Below are 19,597 nucleotides of genomic sequence, written 5' to 3' on the forward strand. Positions count from 1 at the left end.
AACCAACGAGTTTATGCAGCCAGTACAAATATTTCGACTCGTAAAAGGTTCCCTTATCATTAACTTACAGTCTTACAGAGGAGATGACAACACCATTTTATTCATGCCTTTATTCTTCTTTACCTTACAAGATCGTGGCTTAATGAATTCATAGCTATATTAACTTCCTCACTTCTAATTTATGTCTCGAATTATTTATATTACCGTGGACCCATCGATTAAGGCTAGATTAATTAAATGTTTTTAAAGAGAGCACAAATTCACACTGACACAAAACTTTAAACCCATAAACCAGTTGTTCCCAACTGTTGTGCGCGTACAAGTGCACCGATGATCAATTAATAGCAAATGAACGGGGAAACTATTGTAATGCACTGCGTTACTTATCGATTTACAACAACACGTGGCCGGACATACTACGTATACAAATATGCCAACTTGCAACCATGGCTACAGCACCGTAATTCAAAACTATCAACGATGTGCATTGTAAGTTACAACTTATTTCTGGAAAGGTATTTGACAAATGTAGGAACAAATGTATCGTGAGCTTTTGAAAACGAAATAAAATGTATTTTCTTTATTTAAGTCAAATATCACATTTCCTTCTCATTCATATTGCCTTGAAATTCAGTGACATGGATTGTGAATCCTAGATCAATCATACGTGATTAATGCATTTAATGTTCGCTGATCATATGTTGCAGGATTGTCGCTTGTTTGAGATGTGAATTAAAGCGAGCTCAATAAATATAGAACCATAACATTTTCGTCGCTTTAAGTTGACCATCCAACTTTTTCGACTCTTGGATAATCAACTCAAAACATCAAATATCATGAATAAATCTTTCGTAAAATTTAAGACAAATTTATTTCTTTTATTTTGAGAAAGGATTATCAGTAAACCAAAGCAAATAAATTGTAGCTTAAGTAACAATCATGGGTCGATTACTACAAACAATTAAAAGTAAAGCGCTCTATACAATACAAGGTTTCCGCAAAGATTTCGACGCAACCAGCGAAAGTTGACAAGTAACGTGCACGTGCAGAAACGAAACAGACATTCATAGCCGACGGCAGTAATTCTTGAGCAGCGTAAACACAATGTCCATGAGGGCGACATAACAGCCAGGCACGTTCGCTGTAAACGATTCCCAACTTGTACAACATAAATATCGAAATCAAGCGATCATTCTAAAATAAATCATCTGACGCTATTTGAATTACTATAAATTGAACGACTCGGCTACTTTCTATCAGTCCGCTAGCGTGCATTAATTGCAAATCGTGTGCAGTGCAAGTAGGTCCTAATCGTGTGCTCTGGTATTAGCAGGTCCTAATACCAGAGCAAGTATCAGGATATTACACACTACTATTGTTGACAATAAATGAAGTTTACCCTAAGTAAGACGAGTGAAACAGTAGAGACAATAACAAGCCACTTGAATTATCGCGGTTCTGGCTGAACAGCTCTACGAGAAAATTGTCGACGTCACTGTTATACGTATAGCGATACAGGCTCCACCAAACTGTTCGATTTGTTCTTCGAAGCCCTCCATACAGGGTTAAAATGATTTTTCTCCTAAATTAATTTAATTTTAATACGTAGGCAATTTTAGTTTACCGCAAAAATATGCAATAAGACCTCATCTCTTTAATATGCTTAATAAGATCTCTCTTTAAAATGCAATAAGATCTCATCGTGTGAGTTTCAACATAATAGTTACCTTTTTTATATAAATAGAACCTTACAAAACCATTGAATAATAATTAATCATGTGACAAATAATTTGAGAGTTGGTGGGAGGTATTTTTGGGACCTAAGTCCTGTATAATTCGTATTTTTTAACTACACGGAGGGAAAGACCGACTAACGGGTGAATATATATCCGAAAAAATATATCTTCATTTATAAAATCCATAATACTCTTCTCATCGGTTAGCGTGTCGCAGAATAAGATAGGCAATACGATGGGCCAACTTCAAGGTATCGCAATATATATTTTTCACAATCATCCACACGTAACATTATTACAGAAGAAATTGTGCCGGAGTTTATTACACGAGCACTTGCAGAAAGTGACTCAAGGCGCTGCAGACCCCACTGGTGACTCAAGGCTGATGCAGACCCCACTGTGGTGACTCAAGGCTGCTACAGACCCCACTGGTGACTCAAGGCGCTGCAGACCCCACTGTGGGTGACTCAAGGCAGCTGCAGACACCCAATGTCTGTGACTCATGGCTGCTGCAGACCTCCGTTGTAGGCGTAGTCTGCTTTATTGTGCATGATCAGAACATCGTCCACAAAATAGAAACTGTCACTCCGAGTCTCGAATGGATGGTCGATCATATCTTGAGCTGCACAAACAAAATCCATAGTCTGTTGTTCAATACGAAAGAGATTCCTTTTTGAAATTAAATCTTATGGCGGCAATACTAGTTTTGTTTTCTTAAAAACGGTTGCAAGAGTTTTTGACAGCTGCTATGTTATGCCCTAAGTTTTTTAATTTCCAGATGCCGAATTAAAGATGCAAAATTACTTATGATTATATAGGCAACAATTGCTTCGAATTTTATCAAAGACATGGCGACTTATATTTGACCGCCCCAAATACTTCACACGAAAATGGTTTGGCATGAAAGAAAATGGCACGAGTTGATTTAATGTCCCTTTAAATTCTCGCCTAATCAGTTGAACATACAACAGATTCCTAATAACGAATGCCGCAAGTCATTCAAGAATAAATAAAAAGGGCTCTTCATGAGAACCTAATACAATCGCTTCAGCTGTTGAGCTACTTAGTCTTGGCTACTTCTGCTTTGAATAAATTCCAGATGCGTTCTGCCAAGTGTTTCACAACGAAATTTTGCTTGCAACACAAAATTAATTAAGTTTTCAGAAAAAGAGTACCCGGTGTACCAGAATATCAGTAAAATGAGAAATAAATGAATATCGCACTCGTAAATAATCTACGGAAACTACGCTTAATATTTAAATTAGCGAAAGATTTTCCACGTTAATAAAGCTAAGATACGCAAGATTCTGCAAGCACGAGACGTTCGTTTATACAGCCAATAAATGTACCTCTAACTGGCAGTGAGGGTCACATGCAAATTGCAGGACTAAATACTGAAGTCATGCTAGTTCACATGGGAGGTTTGTGTCGGGTGCAGCGAACTCTCTTTCGCAAAAATATGTTTAATACTTAGAGCCCGCGGAGCACTCAGCAGAATGAGAGAACGCAGCCGCGAGCGAGCAGGTGTTACCATGACAAGGTGTGGCACGGGACGGGGGCGAGTAAACAGAAGCAGGTGCATGCATGACAAAATGGGTAAATAAGCAAGCAGGTGCACGCGCGATAACAGCAGTGAACAAGGGTGCAGAATGCGGGTGCATAATATCTAGCCTAGTTACGAAGTTTACCTACTCTACACAAACTAAAATCATTTATATTTAAAGAAAATGAAGACCCAAGATAAATTGGTGGTTGCTGGACTCTAATCGGAACACAGAGCGTGACGCTGACCCTAGATAATAGCCTGACAAGAAGCAATAATTATAGTGTATTCGATACAACGAAAAATGGACACCGAATTTTTTGAAGTTGCTTTACCTCAGGATTGTCACATTAGGTGTCGCCATCGATCTATTCTTGTTTAAGGAAAGAAGGAACGGCCTTTAAGAGTTTGTGTGACCTTTGCCATTGACGTGTCAGCGGGAGAAGTCTACCAAACGCATTAACATTTCGCTTCATGATTGGCCATAATTTCTTGCATGGTCCATGGGTAGGATCGGTAGCGAGATAACAACTTGTCTTCACTAAATCTATCGATTGCATTTATATTCAAAAGAAGCCGACATCTTCCTCAACTGGATTCACATCAAGCTTCCATCGTAGGGCTAACTTTTCTCGTAAATTACATTTTCGTACCTGCAGAGTGAGTTTGGTGATGTGAAAATTGCTTTATTATACAAATAAAGACATGAAAAAACACCCATTCAATGCCCTAATATAGTCCACAAATAATAAATAAATTGTAGGAGCAACAGTTCAAACTCTAACTTTATTCTCATCGTATTCAAAGAGATTTGGAAAATTGTCGGAACAGAAATTTCCGGAGATTCCGAAAATTTTTGGGTGCGGGAAAGTAGAGAGATAAGCGAGGATGTAAGGCCGTGATGGGTTTATGTGAAAAAGTAAGCCAGTCTGACATGGAATTGGTCAGGTTTACGGCGCTCTAGCGTGAGCTGCGGTTTCTTAGATCCGAGGACGAGCATATTGCATGTTGCAGGTGAACAGAGGGCTAGTTTAGGCGTTAGATTTGTAGCCTACGGCTGCGCTTTTGTGGGGATTGTAAAGATGCTAACTGAGATCGAGGAACATCACACACAGCCGAGTACACATGACACACATAACTAGCTACACAATAATAACACAGAGCCACTCATGGCTTGCAGCTAGTCACACATGACTCACACGCAGGTAGCATCACATGACACACACACAGCCACACATAACTCACCACATCCAGATACACACAGCCACACACAACTCATCACACACAGATACACACAGCCACACACAACTCACCACACACAGCCACACACAACTCACCACACACAGCCACACACGACTTACCACACACAGTCACACACGACTTACCACACACAGTCACACACAACTCACACACCGCTACCCTAGGCAGCTCGCAGCGCACGTTCATCCAGTCGATGAGCAGCGGACTCCAAGGCACGCAATCGATCGTTGCTACGATAGCGACCGAAAAGAAACTGACAGCGTGCAACACTAACATCAGCGTGCAACACTAACATCAGCGTGCAACACTAACATCAGCGTGCAACACTAACATCAGCGTGCGACAGAGTTATACGAACAAGTTTATTAAACAAACAACTCTAAATTTTGACGAACCTTCATCAAAACGAGGGCAGTCAGCAAATTTTCATAATGTGACAAAAAGAGACATTATTTTGAATATTTACAAGAAAAATTCCTCACCGAGATCCGGAGGTATGGCAGGGAACTCGTATATGTGTTCGCAAGAGTTCCGAGAGTTCGGGATGCAGTAGCCGAACTCGAAGTCGAACATTTTTAGCAGTCGGTCTCGGAAATAGTGACGCTCGATCATGCGGAACTTGTTCACCGGACGAGAGCCCACCGTGAACTCCACACTGAAAAATATATAAATCCGGCCATGAATTTCACCGCACAAAATGCATCAATATTTTAGTCGGAGGGAAATATTATGTACTTGGTGATAATAGGTCAACAAAGTACGATTGATTTCAAGTTAGCACCAATAACCGCTGATTTAATTTTAAAAACATTGCCAGACAAAAAATATAAAAGCATCAAAATAGCATCGGCTGACAGCTCTGAAAAGCTGCGTCTAAGATTAACTTCGTTGAAATATAAAATATAACATAAGTACGTATATCGCTAATTTAAAGATGCAACAAACTAAAAGGTGGGCTGCAAGTAAAAATAAACTGATGGTTAGGATTCATATAAGAAGACGCGAGAGTTGGATGCCCGTGAAGTCTGGTTGTGATAAACTGCATGTTCTTAATTCAGGCGCAGCACTAACCAGAAAAAAAGTACAAGCAGCCCTTGCTCCTAATAACGGGATAATTTTGCTATAAAGAGTTGCACACGCGTTTTTTTTCTCGCAGTATTCAACAACAAAAACGGAAGGGAGAATAGGATGATTCTTAGTCCATTTTTGATGGATCAGATCTTCAATAACAAATATGAAACTCGTGATGAACCACTGTTCACTACACATATTATTTAATTTTAATTCGATTAAGAGCAATGTAGAAAAGGAACGGCAATTTCATAATTAAACAACAATAAAGAGCGACGATAGTGGAGCTTCGACGTAACCTGCTGTATTACAAGGCTAAAATAATTCAGCTCGATAGTTCTAACAGTAGTATTAGCAACCGTGAATAAAATTAGTTGCAGTGCTTATTATTCACAAACACAAACAAGGCGCAGACTATGAATTAGAATAGAACAAATATGCTCGATCTATATTTTTCTGAGAGGTAAAGAAAACAGTTATATAAAAATTGTAACTCCAGATTGTTTGGGCAAAGAAATAATACTCGGCATTGCAACTCTTCATTCTGGCAAGTATAAACAGCCTCTCATCATCACATACGTCACTGGGTTAATTACTCAGGACTCGGAACTACGCAACTCACGTGGCTCCGACGGTCCGCAGTTTGAGGAACTCCGGAGTGAACTGATACCGCACGAAGCGTCCAGCGTTGGGGTCAGCTTCCTCCTCCTCTGGGGCACCTTCGTCCCCCTCACACAAGTCCCCATCTGTTGGGTGTGCATATGTAGTACCCTGATCTCATATAGTAAATTGATCTTCTTGAATAGAGGATCGGATAGGTAATACAAGGATACAATATGATCAAATTGCGTCAACTAAATACAGACACGAAATACAATGCAGAGCAGGTGAGAATCATGCTAACTATGCAAAATGACTTGATCGGGAGTGATCGATCTATGTACTCGTATATTGCAAGGATGTAACAAGCAAACGTCGTATGCAGGATAAGACCCATTAAACGTCAAGTTTAATGTGTTTTATTTCAAGTTTTAAGTTAAGCTGAGAGCAATATTAACAGATTGTATTCCAATGCAAGCGCTACAAATCTTCACTAGAAACATGAGCCACGTGAAAGAAATTATTTTTCTAATGATACAGCAATGAATAATGAAAATTAGTTAATTGCAAACTCATTTGTACTCGATTCCTTGTTTTAGAAAGTATCAGGCTTATCGCTGTGTAAAATTTGCATTATTATCTCGTACATATTTCGCCCGATACAAGATCGTGGATAAATCCTCGGAATTTACTCAAACACTGCCAATTCTGCAGAAACACACAATTGAATATGATCCATCGTCGTAGAAAGTAGAGGGAAATCGTATAGCTACGAACGTTGCAAGAAGTAGCGCCAAATACTTGCAAGTTTTGATTAAGGCTTCAAAAAAATTCAAAATTTTTGCAATTTAAAATTCGCTAAAAGTAGTATAATAGGCAGGAAATTCAATTCTGAAAGTTTGTTGTATTCAATTGTACAATTTTTTATTATTAATGGCAGTCTGACAAATGAGATATACACAAACTTCTTCATTTGAAGCTACAATTCCATTAAATTTCCCAATAATTTTTTTACTGGTAGGAACGTTTTTCAACTACCCGCTGGCATTATAAGCCAATTGATTATTAGATTTTATTGTTTATAACGTATAGTCATTAAAGATATCTCAATATTTCAATTTATATTCCGGCAACTTTTAGCTACATGTTTGCTCCTCCGACTTTCATTTCTATAAATAAAATCAGAACTTCGTAAAAAATAATGAGGGTAAAACGCATCACCCTGATGCAGGTCAGTCGATGGTGGAATAGGTCAGAAGGTCTCAGCCCCACCACCAAGTTCTTAGCACAGAACTAAACCTTTAATCATGTCGGACCGACTTGATGAGCGGGCTCGCGTGCCCGATCCTAACGAGTGCCGACTACGTGCTTACTCTTATGAAACTAAACGCTTACCATTCGTTAATAAATGTTACAGGGAAGGTTATTCTTACACGGAGCAACAACAATACACTCACTACGAGAAGACAGTGCTAATTAAATGTGCCAGAAATATTAATCGCGAACGCAGTTAAGATTAAGGGTAACGCACGGTAAAGCCGGCTTAGCGATTACTCACCAGGCACGGTCGGCTTAGCGATTACTCACCAGGCACGGACGGCTTAGCGATTACTCACCAGGCACGGACGGCTTAGCGATCTCAAAGAGCACAGTTGAGGTCTCCATGTCGCGGATCTTGAAGCGCGTGAAGTCGATGTCGTAGATATTGGCGTCAGGCGAGCAGAGGTAGTCTGGACATCGTTAAAAAATTTTGATCAGTACTCGCTGCAGTGAGTGACAGAGCGCGCATTTTCTCGTCCGTCCGTGACGTGAAGTCACGGACGGACATGACGAGCACAATAGCGCCTTTTTATCCATAGATGAGAAAATGCGCTAAAAATACAGATAAGGGATATGATAACCGCGTTCAATGTAAATTAGGTAGAATTATTTACTTTGATGGATAATAACAATAATAAAAGCAATAGGCAATAAATAAATATTTATAGGCATTAAAAAAGAGGACAAACCATTAAAAGCGTTCAAAACTTTCTAGAATTTGACACATTTGAGAAGAGAGGTTCGTCAACAAATTAAAACAAGAAGGGTACCTACGCGAAGCCTAAATGATGTCATGGTGTATTTACAGTCCTAGCATAAAAAATTCGAGATTTTTATGCGGAAAGTTAATTTAGTAACTAATTGATAGCTTGATGAAAACTTCAGCATATCTTAATTACTCCACTTTATAGACCAGAAGACAAAAATCGATGCTCCTGGATATACACATGCTACATTGTTCATTACCAACCCTGTAATAGTGTAACAGAATAATTAAATAGGATCCGTTGAGCAAGAAGAAGACGTTCGAGGTTCTCTCTCGATAATTTGGACAGATCTGTACATTACAAGTTTACAACCTTCAGGCAGCCAAGGAACTCAATCGCATCAGTTTTGATGGGCTGAGCAGAGCGCGCGGCTGCTTCATCATGCATACAGCAACGTCTGCCTGGCCCTGATCATTTCTAAAGAACTGCTGACCAGGCAATCTTGCCACGCGAATACGGAACTTCGACCTTCTTAATCCCAGGAAGACATCTTTCGAAGCCATTTATTTCATCCCGTTGGATCATGACAGGGAAATATGAACATAATATTCAATATTAGCAAATATTAATAACTCCGTCTTCCCCCCAAAAAATACCGGTAAACTATCGTATTGGAAGAAAATTAACGAAATTTCTGTAGGCAAAAATTATCAGTATACATACATGTGCGTGCATGGTGCGCATCGAATTGCGTCGGCATTACGTAACAAAACTTCTATACATGAGTAGCCGAGCAACGCGACAGGAGAAATCGTACGGTGATTTTCACGTGCATCCACCCAATTCGTCCGTATACATCTACAGTGCGTATTCGTACGGTATTCCACCGTACTTCAAATTTTCATTCACGTGTTAATTTAAAAAACCCGCGATGAAGCTGGTCACCGAAATGTGTTGATTTATGTTTAGTGCGAAATTTCTTGACTTCTAGAGTTTTAGGTTATTCGAGATTTAATTAATCCATTGATCGTAAATTATTGTAACGGCAGGTTTTCGTGCACGCATAATTCTAAAAGCAACAATTGATTCAAGGAAGTCGATTTCGAAATTCAAAAGAGATGAGTGAATTAAAACTCGTTTTAGTATGGGAAGAACCATGCATCAGAATGCAGCCACACTCAATAACCTGAATAATAACAATGATAATAATGAATAACCTGAATAATGTTGGTATTTTGCCTGACGTATAGAGCGTTCTGAGGCGTGATGGCGCGGGACAACAAAGCCACTTACCTTCAGTGACGCGTTGCAGCGCCAGGACGTCTTCAGGAGTGATGCGCCCTTTGCTGATGAGCTGTTCCTCCGTCACACCTGCAACAATGACAAATCATTTCTAAAAAAATACTTTAGAAATGACAAATCATTTCTGAAAAAAATACTTTAGAAATGACAAATCATTTCTAAAAAAAATACGTATATAATTAGAATAGATAACGTGTAAATCAGAACCTACTGATTTATATGAATGGAGAGTCTTAAAGTTTAGACTTTAATCAGAAATAAAATTTGAAATGACCTGGCCTTTCTTTCAAAATTTCTACATTCAAACAAGTTTTTCTTTGAAAATAATTTACGTAACATAGCGAGCGAACAATAATTAATGGGAGTCTATTTGATGATACGCTTTATCAGATTAACTACTAGTATGCGGCTCATTCTACGATTGTGTTGCTTCTGCAATACGGATGGACAATTAATGTACATGAATTATAATTCAAGCGTGAAAAAGTTTTAAAAAAATCACAGAAAATTGTATTTCAATTTTTCTCTACAAGAATGTTAGAAACATTAAAATTATCAAACTGACTAAGCGGAAACTTCTGAATGAAAATTCATGTCGAAAAGTCTAAATCAAATTTCAAATCAACAGGGCATGTAGCCATGCTTTGTTCAACTTAGGAGAGACTGGACACATAAATAAATTTGACGAACAATTTAATCTTGTTTTCAAGAGTATATCAAGCGCAATCCATGTGTTGTGAATCGCGTCTCATAAACGTGCACTGTTAAAAAAAACGTGACACCTCTACATGGTGGCCTCCTATCGTGCTCAATTTACTCCTGAGTTTCCGGCGTAGACCAAAGAGAAAGTTCACTAAGGAAATATTATAATAGTATATACAGTAGAATACATGTCATAACTGCACGATGCAAAACTGCAACGATCTCATTATGATCTACACTGTAAACGTAACGTTTATTAAGAAACTAAACTTGCAGACAAACCAAAATAGCAAGCAATCCTTTATGATCTTGTTTTCATTTAATTTAGTGTAAATTTTAGGATTAAATAATAAATTTCCGACTAAAGTCCGGAGATTTTTTTTTATTGTATGTTTTATGGAAAATACTTCCTCGAGTAAGTTTATTCATGGAACGAAACATTCATTCCTCATTTAAAAAACCGCACAAACCAAACGACGAACATGAATCCTACGAACAGACATTTCGCGCGCCTCATTTTTTCAAGATTGTGGTAGCAAACTAAAAACCAATAATCCGCCGTGGGAAAACCCAGAAAATATTCCAAACGAGTCCGCAACTGCGGGCCCAGAAAGCATAAAGCGCGAACACGTTCCAGGTCGCACAAATTGCAGAGAGACGTCATCGTATAGCTCGTTGTAGCACTTTATGAGGACGGGCTGGAAGATGCAGAGGCATAAGAACGAACACCGTCGCAGAGGACATAAAAAACTCGGCCACTGAGACTCACTAAAAGAGAAGAACCATCATGTCCCCGCAGACGCAGGATTTGGGTTATTTAAGCGCGCCAGAATCTAATTCTTTTCAGAATAAACGTGGCTAGAATGTTATTTTGAATGCGGTATTTTTACCCCAAAGTCAGAAAATGAGAAAAGATGCTTCTTGACAGAGACAGCTGAACAATTAGTTAGCAAATAAAGCAGAGTCAACAAGGACTTCAGCAATACCTAAAATCTTTATTTATATTAACTATAATTACAAGGCTGTCTTAATTAAGATCAATTAAAACAGCCTTGACTGTGTTAATCAAAACAATTAAGATCAATTAATAAGTAAGATCAACGCAGTTGCACCTTTGCGTGACATATGGAGGTCGTGTGGAACGCATTTTACACCGTATTTGAGAGTCTGGTGTTGATCCACAATCAAATCTATGCTGCCATTTTTTCTTTTTGAACAAAAACAGATCCATTTCCAATATAATTTTTTTATTGCAATATTAGTTTCACAGCGCAACCTCACACATGGTTTCCTAGAGTACAACGGCATTCATACACAGCGGCGTTACAAACATCATATTGGAAATGATTGCCTTTAACCAAAATTCAACTAATAACTGAATTCTCTGCATCCATCTCAGCAGTTCCCCGAGTTGACTGCGCTTTGTTATCTGTGTGAATTTAACATAAATAGCTGCAAAAGTCAGGCAATTAAATGAGCTATCAACTGGAATCTTTTTAGATAAAACGAGAAGGACGAAAAGTTGATTATATAAAACAGACCCTACATATTTTATGTACTTGTTTTTGTAACTCGACCCGCTGAAAGTACTCGTGTATACATATATATATTTTTAGAATTGTAAATATTATTTTTGTTACCAGAGCGGTATTCTTTTACCAAAAACACACAAATTAACTAACATTTTAATAAAAGCAAAGTGTTCTCTTTATAGTCGAAGTTATTATACTTTATAATTTATCTCGATATTTTTTTTAATACAGCGATCAGTAATTTTAATTAAAAATATATAAAGGATGGTGTAGTTGACCTTATGATCCAGCAGTGAATGGTTGCCGACCGTGCAGGCCGCTTATTGATCACTCAGGCCAGAGGAGCAGAAGGGCGAACGAAACTCGGTCGCTGCTCTCTAGCAATCGATATTACTAGTTAAACATAAAGGAGCAATACGTGTTCCGGCTCAACGTGCATGAAACCCTAAACGTGTGCTAAAAATAAGTGCTTATCCAGACTAACCAGCACACCGCGTGACATTAGTATTGCGACTCAAGGAAGCCCCTACAGACTATTGGCCGCTTAGGAGTCGCGCGTGCAATACTCCGCAGATTTTACCGTAAAAGTGTCGCACAATGCTTGCCGAAAGACGACGGATGATTTACCATAAATTGACGCCAGCATTTATACTAAATTATTTAATATTAGAAAACCATTCCACGTCCTATCAAGCCAGCGTCCTATCATTTGATCAACAATTGTTCGAGAGACGTTTTCAGTGAACTTTCCATTTTCTACTCCGGGGCGATACGCGACTTTATTAGTAGATCTTCATTTCATATAGATTATCAACTAAAAATAAATGTTTAATACTATGTTTTTCAACACTTCAACACGGGCAAAATACACATATTTCTGCACCCCGGCACAGGTACCCTCCAGCCCAGTCTCGGTGCCTGGCAATGAGCTGCCCTAATATGCACCTAAATAAATAATAGCCATGATCAAATGTCATGCTATTTTGCACAGGAAAAAACGACTGTCTCAAAATTTACGATTGAAAAATGAAAACTATGTAATCGCATGCTAATCGTTACGGGCAAACGCACGAGCTTCTAATTAAGTACAGCAGTTTTCCGGGAGCGCCCTGCCAAAGCATTTGCTCAAGCCGGTAAGTGTCCAAAACTAAATACCGGTATGCAGATCATTAACCGAGAGAAAGGCATCCCCGCGGTAACTATATACAAATTAATCTTATTTGCTAAGGATTATCGTCTCCGTAAGTGATTAGGGAGGTGATGTTATAAATACGCAACTCAAAATTGAAGATGACATGATGGCAATCAGTATTCACACTATAGTTATATACGCTTAAGTCTTAACACTTGCGTTTCATATCCCTTCGAATTGTGAGCGCAAGTGGTATTCTGTGCCTTGTTAAACACACTAAAATATTACCGAAAATACTTCTATAAGTTTAGAAATAACAGCTGCGATAGACTTTTGCTTTAATAGTTGGCCGAGTGAAAATTCGACCTACTGTTGCGTTTCCGGCGATAACGTCAAAGGATGTACAACACCCTTCAGCTGACATTAATGACAAAATATTTTTACAATTTTTATAGAAGACTGTGAAACAGCCATTTCAACCAGTAGCAATTTTTAATTGATGAAACCATCAATTTTAATCACACAGTGACTAAATTAAACGATCCCTACAGATTTGGACAAGGTCCAAAATAAATTAATAAACAGGTTTTCTCAAGACAATGAACATGTTGCAACGCATCTAATATTTCACTAATGTCGCATAAAATGCTTGGGTGCAAGCCACAGAAGGACTGATAGGTACCTTTAAAAAAATATACCTATGTATTTACACAATTCAAATTTATCGAAGTTTTGCTCGATGATATTCATATCGGCAGCAGAATTTTACGTAGATTTTCAGTGTTTAGGTGACTATCGACAAAGGCAATGGCTACGTGGTGATAGATGCAGGGGCTTCGTCTCTTCAAAATAGCTTAGCGCGATTTGCTTCATCATTTTGATATCAAAACAATCTGATAGCATCAACAACAAAGCACGCAAATGTGCACAATGTACATCCAATCACGGCAAGAATGCCTATATTAGTTGCACTTGTATATTAGGTGCTTCTGAGTCATACCACGAAGCGGGTCTATACTGGGAAATGGCTGAAAAATAGTCATGTATCGTAAAATGGGGTAACTTAGACCACTTTTTTCTTATAAATGATGCCATTTTCTTACTAGCTAAATTAAACTTGAATTGAAACATGCAAAATACAGGTCTATACTCTAGCTTCACTCACCATAAATTGCTGGCTCCTGCCTCTCATAGTCTTTATGTAATTTCAAAAAAAAGTGATGGTCTTTGTTACCCCAGCTCTTGGGGTAACTTAGACCGGGTGGTAAAATCAATTATTTTTTTTGGTAAAATAACTCCAAATAACTCCAGGAGGTACTCTGGCAGGCTTTAAATAATAGCTTTTTTTCGTGGGTCACATTTTTAATTTTTTAACCTATTAGATATGCAAACTTTTTAAATCTTTCTATTGTGTTATGTAGCCTCAGTATTAGGCCTTTAATGCCCATTGACAAAATTTTTCTATGTCAAATAGTTTTTGAGTTGTGGGGGTTTTTGTAAAAAAAAGAAAAATGGTCTAAGTTACCCCATTTTACGGTAGTTGAATTCTCTGCAGGCCCGTTTCTTAATGAATTAAAATAACCAGGCTTTCGTTAACAATAGCAGAAATCTAGATCTTAGACACAGAAGTCCTTGGTCTGCAAAATAGATGTCTGTTAGTTTATAGAGACGCCCATGAAAGCAAAATGATTAGTCTAGATGTTCACCCTGCAAAGTTAAGTTATCTATCACTATCTACTCATTAAGTAGCTTTAACTGTATAAATCCTTTGGTTCAAAATTAGATATATAAGAAGCCCTTGTCAGAACTTAGACTCAAAATTATTATGACTGCCACGAAACTGTCGAATGACATTAAATCGGGGGCATCAGATCACAAATCGCAAGCGTTATTTTGCGTTTTTAAGATAAGCTTTAGGAGTGGCGACAATTCCCATCCTGTTCTGCAAGCGTGAATAACCTCGGCGCCATATCTTCATGAAAAAGTAATTCGGTACCAATTAAAAGCTTCAGCAGCAGCTTCTTTGAGAGCGGTATGGTAATAAGACTGTAAGCATATACTTGATAGCGTCACCACTTACGGATTGTTCTTTGCATACCAACAAGCTATAAACAGGAGCTTGGGAGAAATTTAAGAAAGAAATAGATTCTATAAGAAAGAAATCGAATCTATGTCGAGATACAGGATCCTGCTGAAACAAAGGACCGTCAGCTGTCTTACTTCAACCCGAAAACGTGATGATGAATAAAGAATAAACAGAATAAATAATTTCGTGAAGAACAAGGAGATACTAAGGCAAGACGCAGTTGCCTACAGTTACTGCACCACACAAACGCGGTTACGCCATAGTCGAGCTTAACTGAAGGTCAAATTTGGACATTGTTTTAATATTTGTGAGCAGTATAACGTGAAGCTAATTTGTGGAGTCCATTGCAGATACTGTCGCAGAGCGATGAAAAGTTTGAATGCCTGTAGTAGTTTTACACATAGACCGACACGCCATGCATACAGCAATCAACTTCGATGAGTCTTGCAGCATTCATCAATCAAAAAGAACTATCATCTGGACAAGGTATCAACTATCGAATGAGAGTGAACCCTCAGTTGAACTACCACGCTTCATGCCGTTACTGCTCATAAACTGCTTTTTTAAGTGAACATGCAAATTATCTTCCCACGTGGGAACGCAGGACAGAGTGCACGGAAAAAGATATAGCATACATATTGTGGTGCTCTTTAGCCGACGTTTCGTGAAACTCGGCGATTAACCGCCGAGCAGAAACTTGCGTTTCACTTGCATTGTCTGTCAGCAGCCGTATGTTATTGTTCGTCGTGAGATTCCTACAACATATGTGCAGTCAATAATTATATTACCTGAAAGGCGTAGTCGTGATCTTCATGATTAAATAAAACTAGGTAGCTGATGGCGCAGTAAATAGGAAAGCCTTCGTGACTCCACTTTTCGATTCATTAATTTACGATATTTCGCCCTCACCACGCAAATAATTTATTACTGCTATCTAACTTTTCAAATTTCTTTTTTCAATTATAAAAAAATATAACTCAGTACTCACAGCAGTGTGTGACAGAGAGCGCATTTTCTCGTCCAGGAAAACGTGAAGTCACGGACGGACGGAGAGACGGATATGGCGAGCACAATAGTGTATTTTTACCATAAATGAGAAAATGCGCTAAAAAGACAAATCCAAAAGTAAAGTATGACTGGCTCGACCGAAAACACGCAGCTAAAATCGCTTTACTGCATTCATAATTATTAGCTTAGCACTGCCAACTGTCTGCCATTTCCACTGCATTCACAATGATCTCAGCACTGCCATTTCCACTGCATCCATTCATGATCTCAGCACTGCCAGTTCCACTGCATCCATTCATGATCTTAGCACTGCAGTTCCACTGCATCCATTCATGATCTTAGCACTGTCAGGTCCACTGACGCGTGCTCAGTCTCAAGTCAATACGAATAGCGTCATTGTCGACCAATGAAAGTCCAGGCATCAGTGCACAATATTGCCGTAACAAATTTTCAAAATAGTCGGGCTATTTAAAACAAAAGTTTCACAATTCAAATCTAAAAAAACAGTATGAACCAAATACAACACTAATGTTCTCCACGGAAAATTTAAAAATTACGACATTAGAGGAGAAAACCTGAGAATCGCGACAGCAAAGCCGTACAACACGCGTTAGCTAACTTTCACCTTCAGCGCAGCGTGGACAGCGTCTCCGTTTGCGTGACTGACATCAGATGTGACCACAACAGTCGTCGCTTATCTACGACTACGCCAAATCTGTTGTATCTATAAAACAGTTTAGTTTAGATGCAAGGCTACGTCTGAAGCTGCAAGAAAATGCTACATTGCTACTGATCCTCAGACTCGTCCAAATAGTCTCAATTCGTATTAAAGCCAAGCGCAAGAAGAGATTTCTGAAACGCATTTACCTCTGACTCTGCGTCGTCTTATAGTTCAAGTATTTAGAAGCAAATTAGTTTACCAACTACGAGTGCAGTTTACGACCAAGAGTGTTTAGATTCGTATGAATTACTCAATATGCGTGCTTAATTTAAGTATACACCCTTACACGATTGTCACTTACATATACATCACTGCAGCCAAACTTGCCTTCGGAAATACAAGAATATTCCATACATTTCACCCAAACGCGGAGTGTTAAGTTATAATAAACTCACACGTCCGACCCAAATGTTTCTGTCCCATTAGCCATTACCTCCTGTCGTCAGCAGTCACTACAAATCCAAATTATCCAATTGAATGATACAATAAAGATTTGAACAAAATCACATAAAGCTGCTAAGTATTCACCATTTTAGTCTTAAAAAATTATTAATCGTTGTCATTATATTTTGATTTTATTCTTTATTCAGCATATGCAGTCGAAAAAATACCTTCAAGCCAATCGGAAGGAGCAATGAAATGTAAAACCAATTGCAATTAATTTTTCGAATCAATGAAAAGAATTTACTAGTTAACTTGTTCAAGAAACGTAGAAAAGATCAGGCGTTCATAGAGGGTGGTGCCAAGCATAATTAATCAAATTAGGCAAAGATCAACAAAAAATATCAGCTCAGTGCCAACGCCATACGAACGGCTTTCAACTAATATTTTCATTGATTATAAACTAGTAAAAGAAAAGTGTAATGATTTATAACAAGCTTAAATATCTTTTTATGGCCACAAATCGTTGCTTGTTCGTGACTTCCACCATTCACGTAACATTACAGCCATTCTTCGAGCGCCTGTCAGCGGCTGCAGTGAAGTTCTGACATATTGATCACGTTTGTCGACGTGGAACTGTTTGATACGTTTGGTCGAATATCTTTACGATTTTGGGTTGGTTAGAATCTAGTCGGTGTTAATTTAATAATCTTGAATGCAATTTTTGACTTCCATAATCATACTAATTAGATTATACCTAAAGGGAAAGAAAAACAAAAATTAAACGCGCAGGAAAATGAGTGATCACACACAAATCAATATAACTTTGTAATATATGTGCATCCTAGCAGTCATGTATACGAGCTTGGTGACTAAAAAGATATACCAACATGAATCGCTAGAAAAATTCGATTTTAGAATAAGCATTCTAGTAGTTAGCAAGGCTAGATATCGACATGAAGTGATATTAAAGGCGTTTAAATACCTTGACGATCAATCATGGATTCTCCACTGTCATACAGAGGTACATCTCTTCTCGAACTTGCACCTCTAACACCAGACTTCTTTCCTTCTGCATCCGCAGTCAAAACGCTCATTGTTGCGAGAGTTTAGAACGTACGAACGCTTAGGCTACACACCATCACATAACCCAGCGTGAGCAACACTGTCGGCACTGTTTGGATTTCATTTGGAATCTCAACAGTGTGGCTCGAACCCCATCGGCAATAGATACCGAGAGCACGGTCGCTGGAAACGTAAACCAACTTTAAACAGCCTTTTTACAAATGAAATACAATTTTTACGTAAAATTGTTCAGGTCAAATTTAATTCTACCTTAATTAACATGTATATTCAAAACTGGACACATTCCAACACATGCTTCTCGAAATAAACGTCATTCATATGATATACCTTCGAATGGATTACAGCGATGTCTGCTCTTTCTACGATTAAAATGAATATGATTGTATAAAAAATACTGGAAGGATTCCAACAAACACAACGGTACAAGGTAGTCCAACAATTAATAAAAATATTTGAGATGGTATGAAATTTTCAAGGTTAAATTGTGCTAATGCATGAGCGCCATCATCATTCTGGAATAGGAATTATTCCTTCAGCATAGAAAAGGCCCATTCAGGCTTGTCACCGATTTTAGACATTGCAGAATTCTTACATGTTGGTAGGATTTCAAACCCACTATTCTAAGTATTCTTCTATCTCGCTATTCTCAGCCACCCTGCTACCTCACCGATTTAGACCAGAACTGTCACATGAAGTTGCGATCGAACTCGCAACTCGCTCTTCCAATCCTATAGTCCTCCTTAACTTTTACCACTGTTCCTCCCTGCCTTGAATATATAAAAACAGAAACCTAGTAATACAATTCTGAAAGTGTTCCATTTACAATCTGCATGGAAGAGCAATGCCATTAGTTGCGACTATGAGCCTGTTTTGAGCAGTACAAGTTTTCACAACTTATAGCTTAAAACTGTCACTCGAGCATACTACACAATATAGATAGTTTATTTAGAAGAAATTTTTCTACTGGGAAGTCTCTCTTGCAGGGATACAATGAGGTAGTTACAGGACTATATGAAAAGTCTTCTTCCGACAGGTGAAAACTCGTTGTGCTCTCTAAACCTCAATGATATGATACACTTACACTATATAAGGCAGGTTTTATGTTCGCATTAAAACTAAAACAGGATGCACAGCCGATAGAAAGTTAGAATTACTTGCAGCACCACGTGTCGTGTACAGTATACCGTATACGAGTGAACACAAGTCAATTTTGGACACGGCCCCAAAGGTGCTCGTGACTTATAGTTATACTGTTACCAATGTTGGTATTATTGCAGATTAACTACATCCAAAAAAAAGGGTGTTTTTTTTTTAATTATATGTTTTTTGGGGTGTAGATTACGAATCTGAAATCCATTTTTGGCGGTCGGCATCGGAAAACCGATTTTTTTCGCGACTTACTAACATGGG

At 38.3% G+C, this 19,597-nt stretch overlaps 1 protein-coding gene across 1 annotated transcript; it reads right to left on the reverse strand.

The window, feature by feature from the left end:
• Positions 1-864: 864 nt before the first annotated feature.
• LOC108672888 (protein unc-119 homolog B) lies at positions 865-18,296 on the reverse strand. The gene is made up of 6 exons (XM_018160643.2): positions 18,087-18,296; positions 9,531-9,608; positions 7,827-7,940; positions 6,233-6,356; positions 5,022-5,194; positions 865-2,358 (listed from the first exon to the last, which is right to left on the reverse strand). Exons 1-6 carry the CDS (start codon positions 18,196-18,198, stop codon positions 2,237-2,239), a joined length of 723 nt encoding a protein of 240 aa, XP_018016132.1. The 5' UTR covers positions 18,199-18,296; the 3' UTR covers positions 865-2,236.
• Positions 18,297-19,597: the final 1,301 nt, after the last annotated feature.

Source organism: Hyalella azteca, unplaced genomic scaffold (assembly GCF_000764305.2).
Source record: "Hyalella azteca isolate HAZT.00-mixed unplaced genomic scaffold, Hazt_2.0.2 contig13248, whole genome shotgun sequence".
Taxonomy (NCBI): Eukaryota; Metazoa; Arthropoda; class Malacostraca; order Amphipoda; family Hyalellidae; genus Hyalella; species Hyalella azteca.

What these genes read in the sequence shown, in the direction of transcription:
- LOC108672888 (XM_018160643.2), bottom strand. Translation starts at nt 18,198, where the DNA reads ATGAGCGTTTTGACTGCGGATGCAGAAGGAAAGAAGTCTGGTGTTAGA. An exon ending in GCTGCAACGCGTCACTGAAG is followed by an intron (nt 7,941 to 9,530) that starts GTAAGTGGCTTT and finishes AACGATGTCCAG; the next exon opens with ACTACCTCTGCTCGCCTGAC. An exon ending in TGCCATACCTCCGGATCTCG is followed by an intron (nt 2,359 to 5,021) that starts GTGAGGAATTTT and finishes TTGTTTGTGCAG; the next exon opens with CTCAAGATATGATCGACCAT.